Raw genomic sequence first — 24162 nt, 5'->3', positions numbered from 1 at the left:
GTAGTATTATAAAACTACATGTGGTAATGTATGTGGTACTGAAAGATAATAGTATGTATTTATTATTATATATTATTCCCATAATACCTTGGTTCTTTTTGGGTGTGAAAGGAACAATTACTGGTGAATATAAAAATACATACGTATTTCATTACTTAATGTACTGTAAGATATGGAACTGCCTTAAAAATGAGACACACATACTAGTACTGTACAATGTTCTTATTATATCTCTAACTATTTGGGTTTGCAGATTAAGAAAAAAACATGACACAGTGTAGTTGTAGTAATACAATTGAGGTTTACTGTAATTAAACACAGGTTCCCAAACATAAAAGCATTTTTTTGCATGATACAAACATTAAAAATAGCTTAAAAATACCTTCTCTTGGCACTGGTTTCACATGATGTTGTGATTTAAACAAAATAATACCAAATATTTACTTAAGTATACAAAACATTATCGATAAATCTCTGCCAGCAGTTTTCATAGACGTGATACTTGTGTTGGTAGTAATGCTTTTTACATCCAAGATCCGAAAGGAACAGTCTTATTTAATTGTTTTCTTTAATTGTTTTTTTTTACTGCTGGATCCTCCCACAACTGCAGACTCGGCCTGGATAAGAAAGGCAAGAATGTTTCACACAGTGACGGAGCAAGTCATTAATTCACACTTTCCTTGAATAGATATTGTACCTTTCTCTTCCGTGTTGCAGGGAAATAGTCTTCAAGGCGAGACTGTCTAGTTTGCCCCATTTTCTCCTCCATCTCCCTCTGTTTTCTTCTCTTTGACAAAGACTCACGGAACTTCTGAATACGTCCTCTCACCTTGTCTTCCCTTGAAACATTGAATAAGGCCCAAAGATTAAATCAATACTACAAAGGGAAGTTTGACGTTTGACTCCATCCTCCCGGACAGAATCATAGAACATAAAGCAATTAATGTCTCACACTTACTGCACTTGGCAAAAAATGCTCATTAATATTTGACACTAGATTATAGACACCTACTTCAAAGGCTTTTCTTTGCATAAGAAGTGCACCAATCTCTCTTCATCAGGCTCCTTCCAAGCCAGTTCAGGTGTGTCAATTTCTGGTGTTTCAAAAAACAATTTACGTGCAGCTTCATATTGCCAGTTTGGAGGGATGGGGTGTGTCTGTAAGGATCACATTATGATTAATATGATTCAAAATGCAATGTTTACGAGATTTAAATGTCTATTCTTATTATCTTAAAGAGCCTATATAAAAATGATATAAATACAAATGTTGCCATTATTTGTTCGTCCTCAAGTTTTAAAAACCTTTTGGTTGACGTGTTTCATCACACCCTCTATCGTACGATGCTGTTTAATAAGCTTCAGAGCTCGTCTAGGCCCAAGGCCTCCAATTTTTTTACAGTAGTCACAGCCCAGTAAGATACACAGGTCAACAAACTGTAAGACATAAAGAACAGTAGAATGAAGCAAAATATTATCAGTAATTTTCAGTAAAAAAGAATGAATGTTTTACCTCTTCACGTGTCAGCTGTAGAGCTTCCAAAAGCTTTGGTAAGGAGTACTCTGTGACTTCACTATAACATAAATTTTAGGAAATATTAGTGATATGTGTTTTGTATTTAAGCTATGATTAGATTAAATAAGCATGTGTCAATATCAATGTAAGCAGCATTACAGCTTTTACTTCAATTACTATGACCTTTTTTACAGAAATGTAGAAACCACATTAGAAAAAATGTTTGCCTTGCTCTTACTATACAAATTCCATAAGTAATCCAAATCTACAATCAGAATATAAATGCAACTAAATAATATTTCTAAACTCTGCGTCTCACCTATCTCTCTTTGCATTGAGTTGACGAAGTAGAACAGTCCCTCCAAATGCCAGTGTGTCCATGTCCTCTGAGGCCACAGCATTAACTGTGCCACTTTTAACCAGATAAGCACACAGTGCTTCTGCTTCACCTGGAGCCTGACATTCAGGGAGAACGACAAACTCATTTGAACCTGATATCATCACACTACGAGTGAGAAATGAGTTAGATTAAAGAAAATAGGAATTAATACCCTGATGTACGGGACACCCATGAGCTCTAGAAGGCGCAGACAATCTTGTGTAAGGGAGGACACTGAAAATGCTGGATCAAAATGTAGTCAGAATATTACAACTATAAATCAAGATTATAAACATAGGATCATATGGCATGTCATTGCATGAGATAATTTGACTCTATTTTAACATAGACTTTAACATATTTTTACACTCTTCCTATAGAGGAACATACCTGTGTTTGGGTTGTTTGAGCTGTTCCACCCATTGTTTTGAGCTCTTTTATTCAGCTAGAGGAATACATTTCATATTTAAATTTTTGTGTGAGACAATGTGTCAGTTTTTAATCTTGACTTTGAATGTACTCATTCATTAAATTATCCTGAACAAGTCTGCTAATATGTACAACTCACCACGGCTTGCTTTTGACAAGGAGGTCTGCCATCAAATACAAAGACAGGCTTTATATCGTGTTCCAAGAAAGTCAGAGTGCGGTAGAATAAGCCTGTAAGAGGGCTGTAACAACAGTTTTTATTCAATTTTAAGTTAACATTCCATTAAAAAACATCTACAGTATTTAACGAAAAATATATAATTTTCAAATAACGCTATTGATTTTAGATTACTGTGTCTTTTAATGCAACTTAATCTGTATTAAATGTTTTCTGAATTTACCTTAGCTTTAGATGGGGGACGGCTGAGCGAAACTGATTTATAACAATAGATGTATCCAGTGCAACAATCTTCCCTGGAGAGATACAAAGTTTCAACTTCACATGGCAGAGGTAAACATAACTTGAACACTACAACCAATAACAAACCTGCCAGAAGTGTAACTCCCTTAAAAAATAACCATTGTAAAACTATAGTTACCATGGTTTTGATGAATGGGTTACCATTTGTTTTACTATAGTTTTCATTAAAATATCATATCTAAACTATGGTTGCTATAGTGAGACGATGGCAAATTTGTGCTAATTTTGGTGTTATTTCCAGTAACGCGTACTATCCTATAGTTACTACTGCAGTGAATCATGGTTAATTTTTATAAGGTCGAGATGTTTTTCAGCTATTTTATCGTTTCTTTACTGTGTGTGAATAGATCATTTGGATTTAAGTTTTACTTTAACGTTACTTCACGTAGCTTTGTTAGCGGTTTCGTCCATTTATTACATTGTAATACACTGACTCTTAACTGTTACCTGAATAATCGCCGATCTCTTTACTCTTCACAGAAGCTGGCGCGTCAGAGCGAATTAAATCTGCTAACTTTACGATCCCCATTATTAAGATGTTTTTCAGTGTGGATCGGGGATTTCAGGAAAGCTGTTGTTGTCATTCATCACACAGCCTACTTCCGCATTGCCATAATTCTGCCTGATTGCCATAGTAACTGCAATGTGACCGCTACGTCTGCACGTCAACCAACTGGCGTTTCGCAGACAAAAAAAAAGGCCTGCGCAGACTCATCGGCATATGACATCAAGTACCGCGAGCTGAGGCGAACGCAAACAGAGCGGTCTACTCTCGAATCGCTATCGCGATATCATATGCCAAACGCCGATCAGATTGCGCAGTGTATAGCGCACCTATTTTACCCACTTCGTTTGCCGTACACGAGTTCCTGAAAGAGCGAAAGTTGAGAATGTGAAAAGATGATGATGGACAGACTCCGCATCTTATTTGACTAAATGTGTTGACAGGATAAATCTGGCCATTCACTTTTTGTGTGTAGTGAAACTTTGTTTCCTCAGTGAAGATGGAGCAAGGACTCGAGATGTCGGCAATGATTCCTGCACTGCAAGAACTCGCCAGGTAACATCAGTTTATCTTAACATATCTCGTTCTCCACATCAATATCATAACTAGAAATATTAATACAACAAATAACAAAATTAAAGCTTGTGAAAACACTCTCGTGTCGTTCCAGTGCTAGTTCGGTCGAGTACAACCAGGCTGTACAGAAACCTCGTCAGATACTTTGTCAGTTTATTGACAGAATACTGACAGATGTTGACGTTGGTAAGATTGAAGCATGCATCTACCCAATTTACTCATGTCAAAAGAACTTCATTTTGTTTCAATGAAATTTCATTACTGTCTTTTTTAGACCCACTGTCTGTTTTTCTGAGGATTAACGTAACCGTTTTACTTTCTCACGTTGCAGTTGCTCTCGAATTGTGTAAGAAGACCAGCACTGAGCCTGCATGTGTAATGCTTCTGGACTTTGTGCAACACATCATTAAATCCTCTTCATTGATGTTTATAAACCCAGCATGTCTGTCTGATCAGTTTAGAAACACAGAGAACAGCTGCACAGGTAGATCTACATGGTTTGACAACCTTAGCCATTAAATACATTGATTGTCTGACAGTATGCATCTTTTCCTAGATTTCAGTAAATGGATCATAAACCGCCTGCTGCGAATTGCTGCCAGCCCAGAATGTGAGGATCTTCACACGAAGATCTCCTATGTCATATGTTCATTACTTCATCTATTCAAAGCCAAGGGTCCAGTCATATTTGGCTTGTTTTCTGCAGAGCTGATACGTTTGATGCAGTTTATACTAAATATCAATCTCATGGTCAGACCGTCTCCACAATGGCCAGTAGTGGTGGAGTGCTTCTCAATCACATCCTCCGCTGTTTACCTGACCCCCTCTGTCCTTGAGCTGTCCTCCGGTGCCTCGGCACACGCGTTGCTTGTCACTGTATTATCAGTGCTGACGGATATTTTGCGAGGCATGTTTTTCCCAAAGGAAGTGGGCATCGTGTGGGACTCTGCTTGCCTCATCCTCTCCAATGGGAGCCCAAAGCTAAAAGCAGCTTCCATGTTACTTTTAGTTCGCATTGTGATCCTTGGAGGTTTCCCTGAAGATCATTCACAGCCATTTTTCTCTGCTTATTTGCATCTGTTGGATTCCTTGCCTGCTTGTAAGGAATCAGAGCTCAGGGTCTATGGCAAGGAATTCCAAAAACTCTCTCAATGTGTTTTCCAGCCAGAAGAAGGGCCACATGGCAAGTTTGAGAGAGTCCATTTAAACATGTTGATGGAGAGGCTGGAGAAATTAGTGGTTGGTGGGACTCTTGAGCAGCTGACGGTGATTGAAGTGAAAGCTACACTTTGTGATGTCTTCTGCTTTGTCCTGGAGTTCGTACCTCATGGATATGAATGTGCAGTAGAGATCCGGACGGAGAGGGTCACAGCCATTTGCAAAGCTTTGATTGGAACCATTGGAACCCCTGGACAGCAGGAGGTAAAAGCTTACATGAAATAGATTGCCCAATAAATAAATATTATAAGTTGAATAATTATTTATCTTCTGGGTTTTTTTACGGAAAATGTGTTATGTGAAACACACCCTTGCAGTAGTTCTAAAATCTCATTTGGTAACCAATAATGTCTTTGGTGGTGCTACATGTTTTAATGCACTTTATTCGAAAATAAAGAGGAAGTCAATATTTATGATGATTATCTAGATTGTGATAGTATCATGATATTTCGAAAACGATAAAACATTTGATATATTCTATTATATTCTATTATAAATTCTATTACAAATAACAGTTTGTTTCCAAACCGCTTTTAATAACATTTTATATTGTTGTTAAAAATTGACAATATTCAAGATTTATTTGAACTTTCTGTATGTTAAACAATAAATACATTATGTAGGGCTGTTAATTTTAAAATTATGAAAGTATTTAAGAAAGGTAAGAGAAGTTGTTATATTGTGCAGTAAAAGCACAAATAAGACATTAAATATCGACTCAGGCACAAGTTGGCAGCTCAACCAATAAGATTAAAAATCATCACTGCTCTATGATTCATATCTTATTTTTTTTATATTTTTATGCAGCAATATATCTTTACGCCCTAGAGGATGCATGCTATGTTTTCCCTGTGTTACTGTAAAGTGAATTTTTTTTTTTTTTTTTTTAAACAGCAAATTGTGGAAGGCTTCTTGTTCGCTGCCCTTAAGACAGAGGCCATCGCTGCACTGCAGGAAGTGCATGCAGGTGTCTCTGACCCTGCTGACTCGAGTATATATGAAGAGGGAGTTCCAGCCAAACGACAAAATCTTTCCCTTCCAACACAACTAAGGAGCGGGGCCAAAACCCAACCAATGTATACGTTTTTCTGCTACCTCTCAGTGTCTTATAGACTTATATACCTTACACTTATTCCCTCCATCTGTTCTTTGATTTTCAGGCCGGTGGACATGAAGAACAGAAGTGAGGTGTGGGCTGCTGTGGATAGTCGACTGGAGGTGTTGCTGGTCCAGCTGAGGGACCACACAGTGAACCAGTGCGTGAACGTTGTGCAGGGACTGGCGGTTATCTTCCACCTGGCAGCTCTTTGCTCCAGACACTGCCTGAATGCACCACAAAGGTAGTGCTCTAACTTTTTCACAGTCCCAATTTTTTTGAAGGTCATAGTTGAGTTGCATGGTTGGTGAATGACATTTTGAAAAATCTCTTTAGTGGCAGTAAGGAAAAGATATCGGAGAGCACAGATACAGCACAGCTGGTTTGGTTAAAGCCTCCTGTGTTGGCTCAGATAGTAGAGAGCTGCCGCACTGTGATGGCCAACACCTCTAAAGAGGAGGAGCTGGAGCCTCTTGTAGAAGCTTCCGTCAGGATCTTTGATGCTGTTCTGTACATTAATGGTAAAAAGCTTTTAAACCTAGAATTACATTTATTTGAACTGTTAACTCTTTGCATCAGGTATCGTCTATTCTGTGTTTACAGCCAACAGCCAGTCTGACACAAGTCACTGCAGGAATCTTTGTGCCCTACTGTCGATTCCTTGGGTGCTTGAGCATTCTTCACAAACAGTTTATCAGACAGCCTCTTTTCCTGCGAGTCTGATTGCGCTGTCTCAGAAACTTGCTCCTGCGTACTGTAAGTGTCTGGCCTTGAAAACAAACAGAGAGAAATGTTATTTCAGTCTATTTTCTGCAGTCAATACTGTACAACAAATTTACTTCAATGCTCAACTAATGCTTTTTGTTTTGTCTTCATTTATCCAAAGCTGCACAAACTCAAGCACACTGTGTATACCTGCTCGCTCTTCTGTCTAAGAGTGTGTGTGGTGACTGGCGGGCGTCTGTGTACCGTTGGGCCCTGCAGAGTAAATGTGAAGCTGAGCGGGCCAGTGCTGTCCGGGGATTCCCCTTGTTGCTGAACCACCTTGGTGTTAAATCCTATACCCTCATACATGAGGTCCTGCTGTACGTTATTCAACATTCACAAACACAATTTTTGGTTCGGTCAGGAAATGTACATGTGTTTACTTTTTAATTCTTTCATATATTTAGAAACAGACTTCAGGACAGCTCAACGCAAGTAAAGATCGAGCTAGCTGGCATTACAGGGCAGCTGGCATGCTGTTTGTCTGAAAGCTCACAACTGCAGTTCCCTCAGGAGAAGATGCCACCCCATGAGCTGCTTTGTGCTGGTCTTAGCATTTCAGACTCCCATTCGAGCCAAACACCCTCCATTGGAGCCTCTATCCTCACCCCATTCCTAATGTTGCTCAAACCCATGGAGGACAGGAAAGTAAAACAAGGTATACGGGCAAATATAGGTATATGTTTCTCTCTGTCATTTCTGAAACGTTTTAGTTGCAAGAGGATTTTTGACAAATTTGTTCAAATGATTTATTACACGGCTCCTGATTGGCCAGTCGCAACATTTGCAGGTTAGTTATTCCCAGATAGCAACCGCTCAAAACTAATAACTCATGGTAACCTGGATGCAGCAAACCATTTTGACAGTTTTTTTGACAAATTAAATATAAATATATCTTTTATTTACATATACAACATTATATTTACAAATGATTAAACCTAATTGCCTGTTCGGGAAATTTAACGTCGTTCCTTACTTTAAACTGAAAGTAAACTGCTTTTCCTCGCGGAAGGGGTACATTCTGTAAAAATTAGATAATAAAATTAAAAATATATCAAGTTCACATTTCAGAGACTTGTAGTACTCAGGGCGGATCTCATCCAACCCCGGTGCCCTGCCACCGAGGAGTTTCTTGACTACCTCGGTGTCTTTGTTGGCAGGAACCGGGGGAGCCTTGTACTTGTTAGCTTCCTAACTTTCCTTGAAACCAATTAAATCAAAGTTCAAGTCCAAGTTAAGCACCAACAAAATCTCTTTGTTTTTTTGCTATGGCAGCTTTTATCAGGAATATACGGCACTTGTTCAAGCATGTTGATCTGGGTAACAGTGATCCTGATACAAAAGCTCTGGTCAGTGCCCTGATCAACCTCATTGAAGATCCAGACCAGGAAGTGCGCACAATGTTTGGACAGAACATCAAAAACCTCCTAGAATTCTGGAATGGAAATGGCTTTCTAAAGGAGGTAGAGATCTTCATATCACTATAATACCCGTCCATGCTTAATGCACAGCTTATGATTTGTTTTCTGGGTCTGCAGCTCCTTGTTTCGAGGCTGAAGGAAGCTTATACGAATGCAAAGACTTGTAGAAACAATGGGCTCAAAAACACCCTGATAATTACCACTGGAGAAATTGGGAGGTAAGGCTAAACGTTACCTCTCCTTACCATTGTGATTGTATTATCTGCCATTTTTGCAACTGAAGATGTTAAAGAATAAAGATAAAAAATGATTGTTTGCTGTTCATTTTGTTCTTCAGAGCTGCTGAAGGTAACCTAGTGTCTTTTGCACTTCTTCGCCTTTTGCACTGCCTGCTCTCCAAGTCCACGCAGGTGTCAGTGGCAGCCTACACTGAGATTCAGGCATTAGCCACCTGTAGAGACCTCAAATTGCAGTCCTTCTTCAACCAATACAGGAACCCAATTTGCCAGGTCGTGTGCCTTTGTATATCCTGAGTTAAATGATCAATTATTTTTTGGTTATGATCGATGTTCCAGAATTTTCCCAAAATGCTCACGGAATGCTGTACAGGAACTATGCTGAGGTTTAAAAACACATCAGCTGTCAGGAAAAAGAATATGTTTTTGTCCTTCTTGTTGTTTCAGTTCTTGGTGGAGTCTTTGCACTCGCGACATGTGACGGCATTGCGCTGCACTCCGGATCAGAGCAACGAGGCTCTACAGGAGGAGGCGGCTCATCAAAGAGAGCTCGCGCTGGACATCCTATCTCATGTGGCACACGTCTTTGATTTCCCAGACTTGAACCGATTCCTCAGTGTAAGCCACATAATTAACACCTGGGCACCACATTTGCCAAGATCAGCCACTGACATTGGCTGATGTTTTAAAAAAAAAAGCCCTACAGAACAATTATAGCACATGTTTGGCTGACCAGAAGTGACATACAGTGCAGTTAACCTTCTCATTCTGCAGTATGCGAGGATGTTATCAAGGAATCAAACAAGTGTCATTGCTAGCCCCTCTTTGACAGCTACAGTCTTTTATCTCGAAATAAATTGTTCAGAAAGAAAATAACTTTCTTTGTCTACAGCGGACTCTACAGGTCCTGCTTCCATTCCTTGCAGCCAAAGCCAGTCCTACAGCCTCTGCCTTGATCCGCACCATCGCCAAGCAGCTGAACGTCAACCGCAGGGAAATGCTCATTAATAACTTCAAGTACATTTTCTCCCACCTAGTGTGCTCTTGTACCAAGGAGGAGCTGGAGAGAGCTTTCCATTACCTTAAGGTGTCTTTTATAATGAAGACCAATACATACAGTAGAATAGCTTTTCTGCATGATATGTCAAATCCTTTTTTCTTTCCTAAGAATGAGACAGAAATTGAACTGGGGAGTCTGCTTAGACAGGACTTCCAGGGTCTTCATAATGAGTTGCTTCTGCGTCTAGGAGAACACTACCAGCAGGTCTTTAATGGACTGGCAATTTTAGCTTCTTTCTCCTCTGGCGACGACCCCTACCAGGGCCCCAGAGAAATCACCACCCCGGGGCGCATGGTACGGCTGCTCTCATTTCTCTCTGGACAAATTGTGCTGATCAGACCAGAGCCCATGTGCGTCTAGATCTCGCTAGATTCATGTTAAAACCCGTCCTGGAAAAAACTGATCTTGGATTGTATTTTTGTGCAGGCAGATTATCTTCAACCCAAGCTCCTGGGAATTCTGGCATTCTTTAACATGCAGTTGCTGAGCTCTAGTGCTGGAGAGAAGGAAAAAAAGAAAATGGTGGGTGTTCTAAATGTTGTTTGTTCTGGAAAATGTATGATCCTGTAAATATTGGTCACACACCATGTCCTAAATAGCTAATGGGATACAATCACAGCCAATCATCTTAGATTATATATTTGAGGCCTGCTAGTACTACGTTTCCATATTATTCACATATTTTCTCCTTGCAGGTCCTAAACAGTCTAATGTCTCTAATGAAGCTTATGGGTCCAAAGCACATCAGCTCGGTCAGAGTGAAGATGATGACCACACTCAGAACTGGCCTGAGATACAAGGAGGATTTCCCAGAACTCTGCTGCAGGTGTGGATTGAGTTGAAACATGGTCAAGAGGATGTGTGAATTGATGTCGTCTGCATGAGAGGGCTAATGTTAAAGCGGCCGTAACACATGTGGTTCATGTCCGGCATCTTTTAGCGCTGGGACGTCTCCATGTATCAGTTTCAAACGATCTCCAAATCCATCGTTATATCCACAGTTTGTATAACATTCATCACCCAAATGCAGTAAACAAACAAACACCTGAACAGATGCGAAAGTATTATGTCTCTACTGCACACAAGTGAAAGTGACGTCTGCGCATGCTGTGTGCTTTTCCGGGAGAATTATCCAATAAGGGACTAAGAAAAATAGTTACAAAACAGTTTTATATGTTAGAACGTAATACGCCTAACTCTTTTTTTGACAAGTTGACCTTGTTAAGCATGATAAGACAGCACATTTAACATAGTAAAAAAAGTGATAATGCATGAAACACCGTTGCACGGCCGTTTTAAAGTGTAAAAAAGTTGAAAAGAAACCATCTGTGCTTAGTACTCGGATGGATGAAACTATAATTGCACTTTGTCAGCAAAATTTCAAGATAATGATAATGATTTAAATCCTATCATGTGTCTAACAGGACATGGGACTGTTTTGTGCGCTGTCTTGACCCGTCTTATCTTGGTCCACTTCTGAGTCATGTGATCGTTGCACTGTTACCTCTCATCTCCATCCAGCCTAAAGAAACAGCGGTCATCATGAACTGCCTCATAGTGGAGAACAGGTGTGTGGTTTTATTTCTTCAACATGCTTTGATTTTGAGATTATTTTGGGGAAAACAGTAACATGTATGATAATATGTGAAAAAAAACGAATGTATATGTATTTTATTTTTGTATCCAATTTCCCCCCCCTAAACATCACAGGGAAGAAGTGCAGGATTTTCTTCATGAAATCTACTTCCTCCCTGACCATCCAGAATTGAGAGACATTCACAAAGTCCTTCAAGACTACCGTAAGGTACAACCTAAATAGCCAATTGCAAGCAGATCATTTTTTTTTTTTAAGTTCATGTTAATCAATTGTTTAATTATTGTGACTTGTTTGTTAAATGGAATTAGTTGCAATAGTAATGGTTGTTAATATGCAATTGTTATGTAACCGCAGGAATCCTCGAAGAGCACGGACACGCAGACAGCATTGCAGCTCTCCATGCGAGCTATACAGCATGAGAATGTGGACGTGCGCATTCATGCCCTCACAAGCCTTAAGGAGATGATTTACAAGAACCAGGTCAGACTCGCCTATAATGAATTAAAATGCATTATCAGCTTTGATACAAAAAGAACTAAACATCACACATCTTAAAACATCCAAATCACGTCAGCATGGTATCCAACCTCATAGAGTATGGTACTCAAAAAACACCACAAATTGGAGGAGACTTCAACAAAACTAGTATAACTTTTCTTTTCTCTTTACTTTGTTACCCATATCATCATGATTTGTTTCCCATATCGCAGCCAATGGCTCTCTCCACCCCTCCATTTCGGAGCACTATGGTGGCTGAAACAGCACTAAGATGTCATCACGTTTTCGCTACTTTGCCAAAGGAGATAACTTATTTTCGAAATGTTTTCAAATGAGCAGTTTGTGTGTTTAGGGGTACTGTAGAAACAACATGATGAATTCCATAAAAGGGGTGTATGTAAAACATAACCCTGCTTTATATTAGATCTTTATACACCTCTAAAGACATAGATATTTAACAATATATTGCATTTCTGTCAATAAATCCTCCAAAAAATGACACACAGCACCTTTGATGTATTCTTCTATACAGAATGCTCTGCTGAAGCATGTCTTGGACAGTGAGATGGTAGAGCCAGTGATCTCTCAACTTGTGACTGTGTTGCTCCGGGGGTGCCAGGATGTGAATCCTGAAGCCAGGCTTTTGTGTGGGGAATGCCTAGGGGAGTTGGGAGCCATTGATCCTGGTCGCCTTGACTTGTCGCTTGCTGATACGCAAGGAACGGGCTCAACTTTTGTGGTAAGACATACTACATACTTGTATAAAAATTATATGTTCAATGAATAACAAAAAACTTCTCTATTCTTTCAGAGTGGGATAGATGATCCAAACTTTGCGTATGAGCTACTGACGGAACTAATTAGAGCCTTTCTGGCCTATGCAGATGATGTAAGAGCCCAAGATGCTGCAGCCTATGGCATGCAGGTATGAAATGTGGCATAATAAAATTGTTTCCTTGTGAACCTTGCATTTAAACCTATGTTATGAACGCTAAAGTATGTTGTGAAAAAGTGTTAGTGAGACTTTTAAAGAGATTAGTGAGACTTTTAAAGAGATTAGTGGTCAAGTTATGTTTTCAAGCTCAGGTAGAAATATTTCAATATAGATGATTTCATCTTAAAGTCCCAGTGAAATAAAAAATGACACTGCCTATTTTTTCATGAAATATGGAAGCGTTTATTGTAAATAGATGATCAATTTGGGTCATTCTCTTTGTAAAATTTGTGTTCCCACATAATCTTTGGTTAAAATCTAAAAATGCACTTCCTTCCTGTAATGACTATTCATGTTAAATGACGACGGCTTTGGCGGAGCATCGGTAAACTCCTCCCCTTCAACTGTCAGTCTGCTGCCAGTTCCATTTCAAAACAGCTTAATTTATAAATACAATCAAATCGCAAAGAAAGACCAAAGCCACTCCCACTATTTTTCTCATTAGAAATTCCATTTCAGTCAGAAATGCGTCAAAATACAGAAGTAAAACCGAACTCCACATCTGGTTCACCGGAACTTTAACAACATAAACAAACGTTACTACGCATGCACACTTTTGTGACCCCAATGAACTGCTGGTACACATTCACACATAAAAGAAAGCCTGTAGATTATTCCTGATAACAATCAAAAGAAACTGAGAAGAACCATACTTGGGTAAACTTGTCTCTCCAATTTTTTGAATTTAGATTTTGATAACAAGCTCCACCTCTAGATGTCAATGTAACATACGGTTTGTTTAAATGCGACCAAATACAGGACCCCTTCAACAAATTGCTTATTTAATAAAATGAAAATACAACACAATTCAACAAATTGTTTATTTAAAATTAGACACTAGCCAAACACAGACAGTAAGTTAACTAGGGGTTAGGCACACGTGTGTCCGAAACAAAAATTCTTGGCCAAAGCCGTACATGAAATGAAACACTTAGCCGCAGGCCGAATAATACCGAACATGTTTTTTTGCATTTATTCTATTTATTAATCCATTTCTGTCACTATTGCACAAACTAAATAGTCAAAATGTGCTTTTAATAATTTCTCTTGCTTTTCGATAAAATACAATTCAACTCAATATAACATTGAGCAAAACAAAGTAAATAAAAAAAAAATGAGCCGTCTCCCTTCATGAATAGCCTATATAAATTAGGCCTATAACTGACTGCTAAAAGAATGTAATGTCAGTTACTCTGTACCCCTACAACAAAACAGTTAATTAAAAAGTGTCATTCCACATTAGGCCTATAAGATAAAAAACAAATAGACCGAAACTGTTGGATAATTTTAGGCTACATTGCAAAAGTATTTTAAGAAAAAAAGAACATCCAATGCAAGCAATTCTGACTGATGCTGACTGACAACCATATCAGTTCACGCCTCTCCTCCTAACTCCGCCCACAAAAGCTGACTGTTCTCTCTGAAGGTGCACTCGTGGGAGGGATGCACAGAACATACTTTGGCAAGTTTTTCAGAACAGGGAACTGTGTGTACGTGACCACTGTATGATGTCAAAGGATGTTGCGAGCGGCAGGACTTCATCAGAAGAAAGGGGTCTGTCTGTTAAAGTTACAGACCGGTAAAGACTTTTTTATCCGGAAATTTACTTCTGTGCAGCAAGTCCCGTGCAGTGTCTTTCTCTGACACTTTAAAAATGCTCCACACACACACACACTGCCAAAATCTTTGCGGCAGGAACAAAGCACACTCGTGTCTCTCTCTCTCTCTGGGCTGGTTGCTGCTTGAACGTATCACAACAAGTCATGTTCTGTAAAATGTATTCTGCCATTTCACATATTCATGCGTTCTTTGCTATTTTCGGCCGAACATTTTCGGTGGCCGAACATTCGGTGCATCTCTAATAAATATACTGTGTGATATAAATGTACTGTGTCATTGACTGTGTTTCAGGAATTATTATCAATCTTTGAATGTTGTGAGGGAAGAACTGACACACCCGGTCGCAGACTATGGAGGAGATTTCCAGAGCAGGTTCAGGAAATCCTGGAGCCACATCTCAATACCAGGTTAGCACGATGAAGACTTAGCTTGCGTTGTTGTTTGTGCAGCTGGTATTGTAATCCATATCCAGCTGTTCGGAGTGCATAAACTCTTTAAATCATCCGAAGGTATAAGAGTTCTCAGAAGGTGGTGAACTGGTCTAAGCTGAAAAAGCCTATATATCTCAGCAGCCGTGGAAGCAAATTCTCAGACTGGTCTGCAACATGGGCAGGTTATCTGATCAGTAAAGTAAGCCCACTTATTTTGTAAATATGTTGTCATGCTTCCAATACAGTCAATTCAACCTCGTTCTCTTCACATGTTTTAGGTCAGGCATGAGCTTGCCGGCAAAGTTTTCAACTGTTGTAGTTTCATCATAAAGCATGACTACAAAGTCACGATCTACTTACTGCCCCACATTCTGGTGTATGTGCTGATCGGATGCACTCTAGACGAGCAGCGAGAGGTACAATTCCAAATCCCATGGACACCCAAAGACAGGCTTTTGTTTGTAATAGGAAACTGTGTCCACTCACCAGTGAATGAATGAAGGTTCAGAATGGTGGTTTTGTCTCGCAGGTGACTGAAGAGATTATGGCAGTCCTGAAGGAGGGTGACCCACGGTTAGCTCGACTGCAGGAGAACGCCTCCACCTTGAGTCAGCTCAGCACACAGACAGTCTTCTCCATGCTTGACCATCTCACTCAGTGGTCCCGTCATAAACTGCAGAGCCTGAGCACTAACAAGAGGTCGGGCAAACATGCCAGAGAACAGCCCCTACCACAAACCATGGGTGAGATTAGATTATTTTTGATCTGTCTTTTGGTTATTGGTGCAATACTTGGAAACAAATATATAGTCTACAATGTTCTCAATGTTGTATTATTGTATCCTCTACATTTTGTGCAGTTACATTAAATTTACAGTATACTTTTGCTTTGCTATTAGACAGGGTTACCTTTTTTTCCCTCTCTTAGGCCCAGAGAACAGTGAATATCAGAGCGTAGTGGCCTTCCTCAACACCATTCCTCAGGACGTGCTGGCCAAGGCATCTTTTCGATCCAGAGCCTACACGCGGGCTGTCATGCACTTCGAGTCTTTCATCCGTGAGAAGAAGCAGAGCATTCAGGACCATCTTACGTTCCTTCAGGTCTCAGCAGCCTTCACGTCTTTGATCAGATATACTTTGGGCATAAAAATGTATCTTGTTATTTGTGTAGAAATTAGAATGCTCTCATTATTATTATATCTACTCTGCGACTCTTCTAGAGTCTGTATGCAGCCATGCATGAGCCAGATGGTGTGAGTGGGGTGAACGCTCTGAGGAAAGAGGAACCGTCATTGAGAGAGCAGATCCTGGAGCATGAGAGCATCGGACTACTGAGAGAATCCACTGCCTGCTATGACAGAGCCATCCAACTGGAGCCAGACCAGGTCAGCGCTACACACAATCCTATTCTAGTCTTATCTGCCATATTCAGGTGACGTGTGACAGGTGTCATTTATAACCAATAAACTGCAGGTCAAAGTAAAATAATGTGAGAAACCAATTTTGTTTAGCCTTGAAAACCTTTCATATTCCTGATCAAAAACATTTGTGTGGCTTATCGATATTTACATCACATTTGCATTTAATTATTTAGCTGATGCTTTTATCCAAAACTTACTAAATGGGACCATCACAAACACATTCCTCTTATTTTTTACATTACGAAAACTGAAAGCTTTTTCTTTCTTTACCCTTGCATGCAGCTTGTACATTATCATGGGGTTATGAACTCTATGTTGGGCCTCGGTCAACTCTCCACAGTAATAACACAAGTCAATGGCGTTCTGGCAAGCAGGTACATATTTATGTAGATGCAAGACCTTTGGGCGATTTCAATTAAATTAAACCAGTGTTTGTGTCATTAAAACATATTTTCTATTTAAAGGCCACGATGGAAGTCAGATCTGAATGCGTATCGAGTCGAGGCAGCGTGGAAACTGTCAAAGTGGGACTTGGTTGAAGACTATCTTGCCTCTGGTAAAGTGTGTTTTGTTGTGTTTGTAAGAATTAAAATGTGAAATTAAAAATGACAATGAGAGGGTTTATTTTAAATAGCTTATCAATGTGGGTCATTCTCTTTTTAAAATGATGTGCTCTCATAATCTTCAGTTAAAATCTGAAAATGCACTTCTGCCCTCTAGTGACCATCCATCTTAAATTAGAAGGCTTGGGCGGAGTATCTGTTTACTCCTCCCCTCCAACTGTCAGTCAGCTGCCAGTCTCATTTCATGTCTGTTTTTATACATCCAATCAAATAGCAGTGAAAAACCAAATCATGGCCGTTATTTTTTCTCATTCGAATATCCGTTTCCCTTGAAAATGCGTTAGAATACGGATGTAAAAACGATCGCAAATTCTGGTTCACTGGGGCTTTAAGTATGTTTTTCAGAATGCAGTGGTAAGCGTATTGTGTTGTTTTGCAGATTGTAAATCCAACACTTGGGGTGTGAGACTTGGCCAGATGCTGGTGGCTGCCAAGAAGCAAGACTCTGAAGGCTTTTATGAAAAGCTTAAAATAGTCAGAAAGGAGCAAGTGGTTCCCTTATCAGCTGCCAGTTTTGAGTGTGGCACCTATCAAAGAGGATATGAATACATAGTCAGGTAATCGTGTTTTAAAAAAAATATTAAAGGAATGTTTCAAGTTACTCTCAATCAATCACAATTGAATCATGTAAAATAATTTGAATGCTTCTGGAAACCGTTTATACCCATTGGACTTAATTGAGCATTTTAGGTAAACTGGTAAAGCCTGTAAATCTGGTCAAATTGTGCAATATATGAGAGAACACAAAGGAATGGAGGTGACATAACTGCCCTGTTTACATAAAGCTGAGCTAGTGTGTGGTAACATTGTTTTAAAGCACGAGGAGAACATAATCGTTGTCTGCATACATCCATAAATTCAAATGACAAAAATAGCCATCAACACAAAAGCTTTCTGTACTACCTGAAACCAGCTGTGTAGCCTTTGTTGATGTACTAGCAGCACCTAATCTTACACTGATGAATAACAAGACACTCCCTGCCCAGAACTACTAAAAGTCTTACAGCTCTTATTGTTATACTTCACCTAAAAATGTATATTCTGTCACAAGTTACTCACCTTCGAGTTCCAAATGTGTATAAATGTCTTTGTTCTGATGAACACAGAGAAAGATATTTGGAAAAATGGTTATAACCAAACAGATCTCAACACCAATTGACCACCATAGTAGGAAAAAAACAATGGTAGTCAAAGAGTCCCCCTGAGTGTCCTACATTCTTCAAAATGTCTTATTTTGTCCAACAGCTTTTTTTTAAAGTAATCTTTCTACTATGGTAGTCAATGGGTGTTCATCAGAACTCAAAGGTGAGTAAATGATGACAGAATTTTTGGGTGAAGTATCATTTTAATTTAGACCACTTCACAAGATGAAAACACTGGTCCAGAGGCACTTCCGGTTTCAGTTTTATTTATTTTACTAAATCTTACCTACATAATTCAATCTTAAAGATATTCAGTTAACTTTTTGATTTGGTAATAATTGTTCTGATGGTAATATGTGACCGTGAACAACAAAACCAGTCTTAAGGGGCAATTTTTCGAAATTTAGGTTTTTACATGATCCGAAAGCTGAATAAATAAGCCTTCTATTGTTAAATATATTTTAGGATAGGACAATATTTGGCTGAGATACAACTATTTCAAAATCTGGAATCTAAGGGTGCAAAAAAAATCGAAAAATTTAGAAAATCATCTTTAAAGTTGTTAATAAGTTGGTTATGTAGCACTGCGTTGCTAAGAAGAAACAGGTTTGTTTTCCAGCTTTCTATTGGCGTACCGCTGTAGAATAGATCAACCCAAAATCTGAAATTCTAATCTTTACATAATAGATAGCAAACTTGAGTTGGTAATTCCCAAAGAGCGTGCAGCAGCGAGTGAAGTTTATAGGCATGTTTCTGGCCATTTTTGTTCACAACTTTGCTGGATCCACTCACTAAAATAAAGTTTTTATATATTTACGGTAGGAAATTAATAAATTATCTACTTGGAACATGATCTTTCCTTAATATCCTAATTACTTGTGGCATAAAAGAAAAATCATTAATTTTCACCCATGCAATGTATTTTTGGCTATTACTACAAATGTTCTCGTGCTACTTTAGACTGGTTTTGTGATCAAGGATCACATATTTGGTTTAAACAATTGTTCAGTGTTAAAAAATATTGAAACGGGAAGTTCTTCTGGACGAGCGTTGAACCAGCGTTGTTTACGTTTTCTTAAGTATTCAATACAGAAAAATGAGACCACTCCAAAATTATTTTCAGTTTTCTGAATTTAAATTTTTAGGGATATCCCTTTTAACTTCTTAATCATAAATATATCAAATAGAATATTGCATATTTATATTTATTTACAGAAAATGTAAACACAGCTTTATATGGAAAAATCTAGTGCCTCTACAAAAATATGAGTTTCAAACTCTCCAGATGCTAATGAGCTGTTTTCATTTCTTGCTACAATAAATCTCTTAAAATCTAGGAAAATTTTGCTTTTCGGAAAAATACCAGATTTCTTTAGTTGTCAGTATTACTTTGTCTTCTCTAAATCTATTTTACGACATATCGCGTGTCATAAAAATAATTTTTAAGGTTTTATTAATTTTGAGTTTATATGGTGGTGTGTGTTAGGCTGCACATGCTGTGTGAGTTGGAGCATGCCTTCACCGAGCTGCAGAAAGAAAGCAAAGAATCTAGAGGATCCAAGCAGTCTGAGCCCAAACTCAACTGGGATGCTCGCCTACTTATGACCCAGAACTCATTTAGAGCCAAGGAACCGGTGCTGGCACTGCGGAGAGCTCTGCTCAGTCTTAGCAAGGGGTATGATCACACTTCTTCTGTAGAGTATTAGAGTTATTGAGTTAAAATATTTCTTTAATGCAGTTCTGTAACATCACATCACAGAAAGTGATGCTATGTAGTATTAGTTTAGAGGGAGTTTTTGTATTTTAATGCGTAGTTCTTTGCAGATCTTTGTGTGAGGAACAGGTTGGCGCGTGCTGGGTGCAAAGCGCTCGCGTGGCCAGGAAAGCTGGCCATCACCAGACAGCCTTTAACGCTCTGCTCAACGCTGAGAACTCCTACCTCTCTGAGCTCTTCATTGAGAAAGCAAAGTGGCTCTGGTCTAAGGTAATCCAGTTTGTCTTAAATATGTTTGTTACACTTTCAACTCCAAAACCAGAAGTGTAGTAAAGAATGCTTTTGTTGTCACAGGGTGATGTGCATCAGGCTCTGATAGTGCTCCAGAAAGGTGTGCAACAGTGTTTTCCTGATGACCAACCCCTCACAGACCCCAAGAGAATTCAGATTAAAGGAAACGCCATGCTGCTGGTGGGCAAATACATGGAGGAGACAGCCAACTTTGAGAGCAATGCAATTATGAAAACTTACAAGGTATATCAGCTGTGTCCTAAAACAACATTCAGTAGCATGTGAAATTGTAATCAATTGTTTCTTTTTATCCGTCTTCTTTTACAGGATGTCACTCATCTGTTGCCAGAATGGGAGGATGGAAACTTTTACCTGGCCAAGTACTATGACAAAGTAATGCCTATGGTCACTGACAACAAAATGGAAAGACAGGGCAACCTTATCCGTTACATAGTCACTTATTTTGGAAAGTAAGAGGTTTACTATCGGTGACCCTTTAGAGGGTTTTCATACAACATTTCAGTTTGTATATGTTTGGTGTAGTAACACTCTGCTGTCCTCATAGAGCCCTGCAGTTTGGTAATCAGTTCATCTATCAGGCCATGCCCAGAATGCTAACCTTATGGCTGGATTTTGGAGCCAAGGTGTACGAGCACGAAAAAGGTACATAAATTAACTTTTCACTGCTAATTCTTTTTATTCCATGAGTTGAGTGCAGTACCAAAACGAAACGGCTAAAATGCAACTTTTTTGTTTAGCGAGCCGATCAGACCGGATCCAGATGCGTGCAGAACTTACGAAGATCAATTCTGTGATCAGCGAACACACAAACAATCTCTCACCCTACCAGTTCCTGACTGCCTTTTCACAGCTGATTTCCCGAATCTGCCACTCCGACAATGAGGTCTTTGGTGTGCTGATGGAGATCGTTGCTAAAGTTTTCTTAGCTTATCCACAGCAGGCTATGTGGATGATGACTGCGGTTTCAAAGGTCAGAGACCTTATATATAGCTACAAAATAAGACATTAATGGCATTTTATGTAACTAGACTAGTGTTGGAAATGAATCATTTTAAGAATGATGAACAGGTTTTCAAGTTCAAGTGGCTTTTATTGTCATTTAAACAATATACAGTGCAGTACACAGTAAAACGAAACAACATTCCCCCAGGGCCAAGGTGCTATATATAAATAAGACATCAACACACAGACTACATAAAGTGCAAATTTGTGCACGTACAATGTTTACTGCAAAATAAACCACAGTACACAGCGTTCAACATTAGAGTACAAACACTGACTGCCTTTAGAAATTCTTTCTCTGAAATAACCTAACGTTTGTTTTTTTAGTCGTCCTATCCTACTCGGATGAACCGATGTAAGGAGATATTAAAGAAGGCCAGCAGTTTGAAAGTATCATTTGTCAAATTTATCGGAGATGCCAACCGACTGAATGACAAGCTAGTGGAGCTCTGCAACAAACCGGTACAGACTATGCCCGCTAGCAGCAAAACATGATGTCCACTCATTTATAAAGCTTCAATGTTTCTCACGTTTTGTTTTTAAATGTATGGTACTGTATTTAAACATTTGGACTTGTAGGTGGATGGGAACAGCAGCACCCTCAGCATGAGCGTACACTTCAAAATGCTGAAGAAACTAGTAGAAGAGCCCACCTTCAGTCAGATCCTGATCCCTCTGCAATCTGTCCTTATACCCACCCTGCCCTCCACCGGAGGAGCAAACCCCAAACACGATGCCTTTCCGGGCCACTGGGTGTATCTGGCTGGCTTTGATGACACGGTCAGTCCACACAGACCTTTTCTTTAAAACAGCAAAATGCTTGGTTCTCCTAATAGGTTTTATGATCTCATTAAGTGCTTTGTTGCTTGAAGGTGGAGATCCTGGCATCTCTGCAGAAGCCAAAAAAGATCTCCCTCAAGGGCTCAGATGGGAAGTTTTACACCATGATGTGCAAACCCAAAGATGATCTGAGGAAGGACTGCAGGCTGATGGAGTTCAACTGTCTCGTTAATAAAGTACTGTGAACAGTGTTCAAAAGATTTGTCCCGCTCAGCAAATACCCAAACGATTAATCACATTTTCCTACAATCTCTGCTAATAAAACTGTTTGTTAGTCTTTAAGGAAAGATGCTGAGTCTAGAAGAAGGGATCTACGCATTCGGACATATGCAGTCATTCCTTTGAATGAAGAGTGTGGCTTTATAGAGTGGGTCAACAACACGGCAGGCTTACGCCACATCCTCACAAAGCTCTATAAAGAGAAAGGTTTGTTTGTTTCATAGACTTTGGCTAGACCTATAGAATGTACTGTATTACATGATGGAATTGCAGTAGATATGCTTGTTGCGAAATTTGCCTGACACAATGATTTGCATATAGATGTGAAACTAGTGGGGACGTTTTTTTGCTAAAAAACTGTTTAACTCCATATTAAGTGTAAAAATATATAGACGTTTAGTGAAAGTGGGTATTTATTCTTTAAAACACAGGAATCTATGTCAGTGGGACAGAGCTGAGGAAGCTACTTTTACCCAAGACAGCCTCCATTCAGGAGAAGCTGAAGTTGCACAAAGATGTTCTGTGTGCTAGACACCCACCAGTGTTTCATGAGTGGTTCCTGCGGACGTTTCCCGACCCCACCTCTTGGTATATCAGACCTTTGCTTATGTTGATGATTGAAATTAATCCCTAGTAAATTTTGACTTGAAACAAGTGTATTTTGAACATTTGACCACAGATAATAAATGTGGTGATTTACAGGTACAACAGCAGGTCCGCTTACTGCCGCTCAACAGCGGTCATGTCTATGGTGGGCTATATTCTGGGACTAGGTGATCGCCATGGAGAGAACATTTTATTCGACTCCCTAACTGGCGAGTGCGTCCATGTGGATTTCAACTGCCTCTTTAACAAGGTGTGAGTGAGAGGAAGTAATGGGTATACGAAGAAAATGCAGTTCATATTCATATTCATGTACTGGGAAGATAACCTGGAACACATGTGTTGTTTTAAAGGGGGAGACGTTTGACGTTCCTGAGGTGGTTCCTTTTCGGCTCACACAGAACATGGTTCATGCGATGGGGCCCATGGGCACAGAGGGCCTGTTCAGACAAGCTTGTGAGGTCACAATCAGACTGATGAGGGACCAGAGGGAGCCACTTATGAGGTGAACTACTAATGTATTGTTTAAGATTTTATTTACACAGTTTGTATAATATGTACAAGTTAAAATGATGACAAGTTTGTGTGTTATGATTTGTCTTTGTTAATTCCACTATCCAGTGTTTTAAAAACATTCCTGCATGATCCTTTGGTGGAGTGGAGTAAACCTGTCAAAGGTTCCTCCAAGACACAAGTCAATGAATCTGGAGAGATCCTCAATGAGAAGGTACTTTGCCATTTGGTAACTTCCATTTGGAGCTGCTCATCTCCAATGCTTTTATATTCAGCTAAGAAGGCTTGAATCATACATGCATAAAAACTGCAAAACTTTTCACTGCTTATATCTCTTGAAGAGTCTCAAGGACTGCCTCTTAAAGTGCAACCTGATCTGTTCCACTAAAATACTGTCTGTTGTGTAAATATGTTTAAGTAACATCTATGTAAGCAATAATCTCATTTTATTAAAGGCAAAGACGCATGTCCTGGACATAGAGCAGCGCCTCCAGGGAGTGATAAAGAGCAGGAATAAAGTGATGGGTTTGCCTCTGTCTATTGAGGGCCACGTACACTACCTCATTCAAGAAGCAACAGATGATAACCTCCTTTGCCAGATGTACCTTGGATGGGGTCCATATCTGTGACGAAAATATTTGCACTTTAGAATTTGTACTTCAGACCAAAACAGAATAAGCTTTCTGTGTAGTTTTCTGTTTCGTTAAAACTGTTGTTTTTGTCACTGTTCTGCAGTATTCAATTCACCTCAAAATGTTAATTAAAGAAGTTAGTTCATTCATTCATTACTGTTTCAGAAATGAGAATTTATTGATATTTTCAGGCAGTTTGTTTTTATGCTATCTACATTAGATCCTCAGGTAAATGCTGTTAAAGCAGACATCTCCCATGTTCATTTCAAATAGATCCATTAATGAAACATTTCATTGTAGTCGCGATATTGTAATTGTTG

At 39.2% G+C, this 24162-nt stretch overlaps 2 protein-coding genes across 2 annotated transcripts; one reads left to right on the top strand and one right to left on the bottom strand.

The window, feature by feature from the left end:
* Window positions 1–278: 278 nt before the first annotated feature.
* LOC130417960 (probable flap endonuclease 1 homolog) lies at window positions 279–3410 on the bottom strand. Its single transcript, XM_056743840.1, has 11 exons — window positions 3253–3410; window positions 2726–2798; window positions 2464–2566; window positions 2286–2340; window positions 2068–2138; window positions 1836–1972; window positions 1514–1574; window positions 1306–1437; window positions 1013–1158; window positions 698–839; window positions 279–617 (listed from the first exon to the last, which is right to left on the bottom strand). The coding sequence occupies exons 1-11, from the start codon at window positions 3332–3334 to the stop codon at window positions 552–554; spliced, it is 1068 nt and encodes a 355-aa protein (XP_056599818.1). The 5' UTR covers window positions 3335–3410; the 3' UTR covers window positions 279–551.
* Window positions 3411–3520: 110 nt separating this feature from the next.
* LOC130418135 (serine/threonine-protein kinase ATR-like) lies at window positions 3521–23995 on the top strand. The gene is made up of 47 exons (XM_056744099.1): window positions 3521–3865; window positions 3981–4072; window positions 4218–4370; window positions 4443–5308; window positions 5999–6180; window positions 6265–6444; window positions 6537–6721; window positions 6804–6956; window positions 7087–7285; window positions 7373–7623; window positions 8241–8428; window positions 8504–8604; window positions 8724–8895; window positions 9070–9240; window positions 9515–9709; window positions 9791–9976; window positions 10109–10204; window positions 10378–10508; window positions 11107–11250; window positions 11393–11486; window positions 11634–11759; window positions 12310–12516; window positions 12589–12702; window positions 14683–14798; window positions 14901–15021; window positions 15101–15238; window positions 15352–15565; window positions 15750–15922; window positions 16042–16206; window positions 16525–16616; window positions 16707–16798; window positions 17245–17422; window positions 19494–19682; window positions 19832–19991; window positions 20076–20255; window positions 20340–20482; window positions 20578–20675; window positions 20771–21003; window positions 21363–21497; window positions 21615–21815; window positions 21908–22051; window positions 22151–22301; window positions 22526–22682; window positions 22797–22950; window positions 23051–23202; window positions 23319–23424; window positions 23666–23995. Exons 1-47 carry the CDS (start codon window positions 3810–3812, stop codon window positions 23837–23839), a joined length of 7908 nt encoding a protein of 2635 aa, XP_056600077.1. The 5' UTR covers window positions 3521–3809; the 3' UTR covers window positions 23840–23995.
* The last annotated feature ends 167 nt before the right edge of the window (window positions 23996–24162 follow it).

Source organism: Triplophysa dalaica, chromosome 3 (assembly GCF_015846415.1).
Source record: "Triplophysa dalaica isolate WHDGS20190420 chromosome 3, ASM1584641v1, whole genome shotgun sequence".
In the NCBI taxonomy this organism is placed as follows: Eukaryota; Metazoa; Chordata; class Actinopteri; order Cypriniformes; family Nemacheilidae; genus Triplophysa; species Triplophysa dalaica.
Note: the sequence above shows the minus strand (reverse complement) of the source record. Positions and strands in the feature narration are given on the sequence as shown.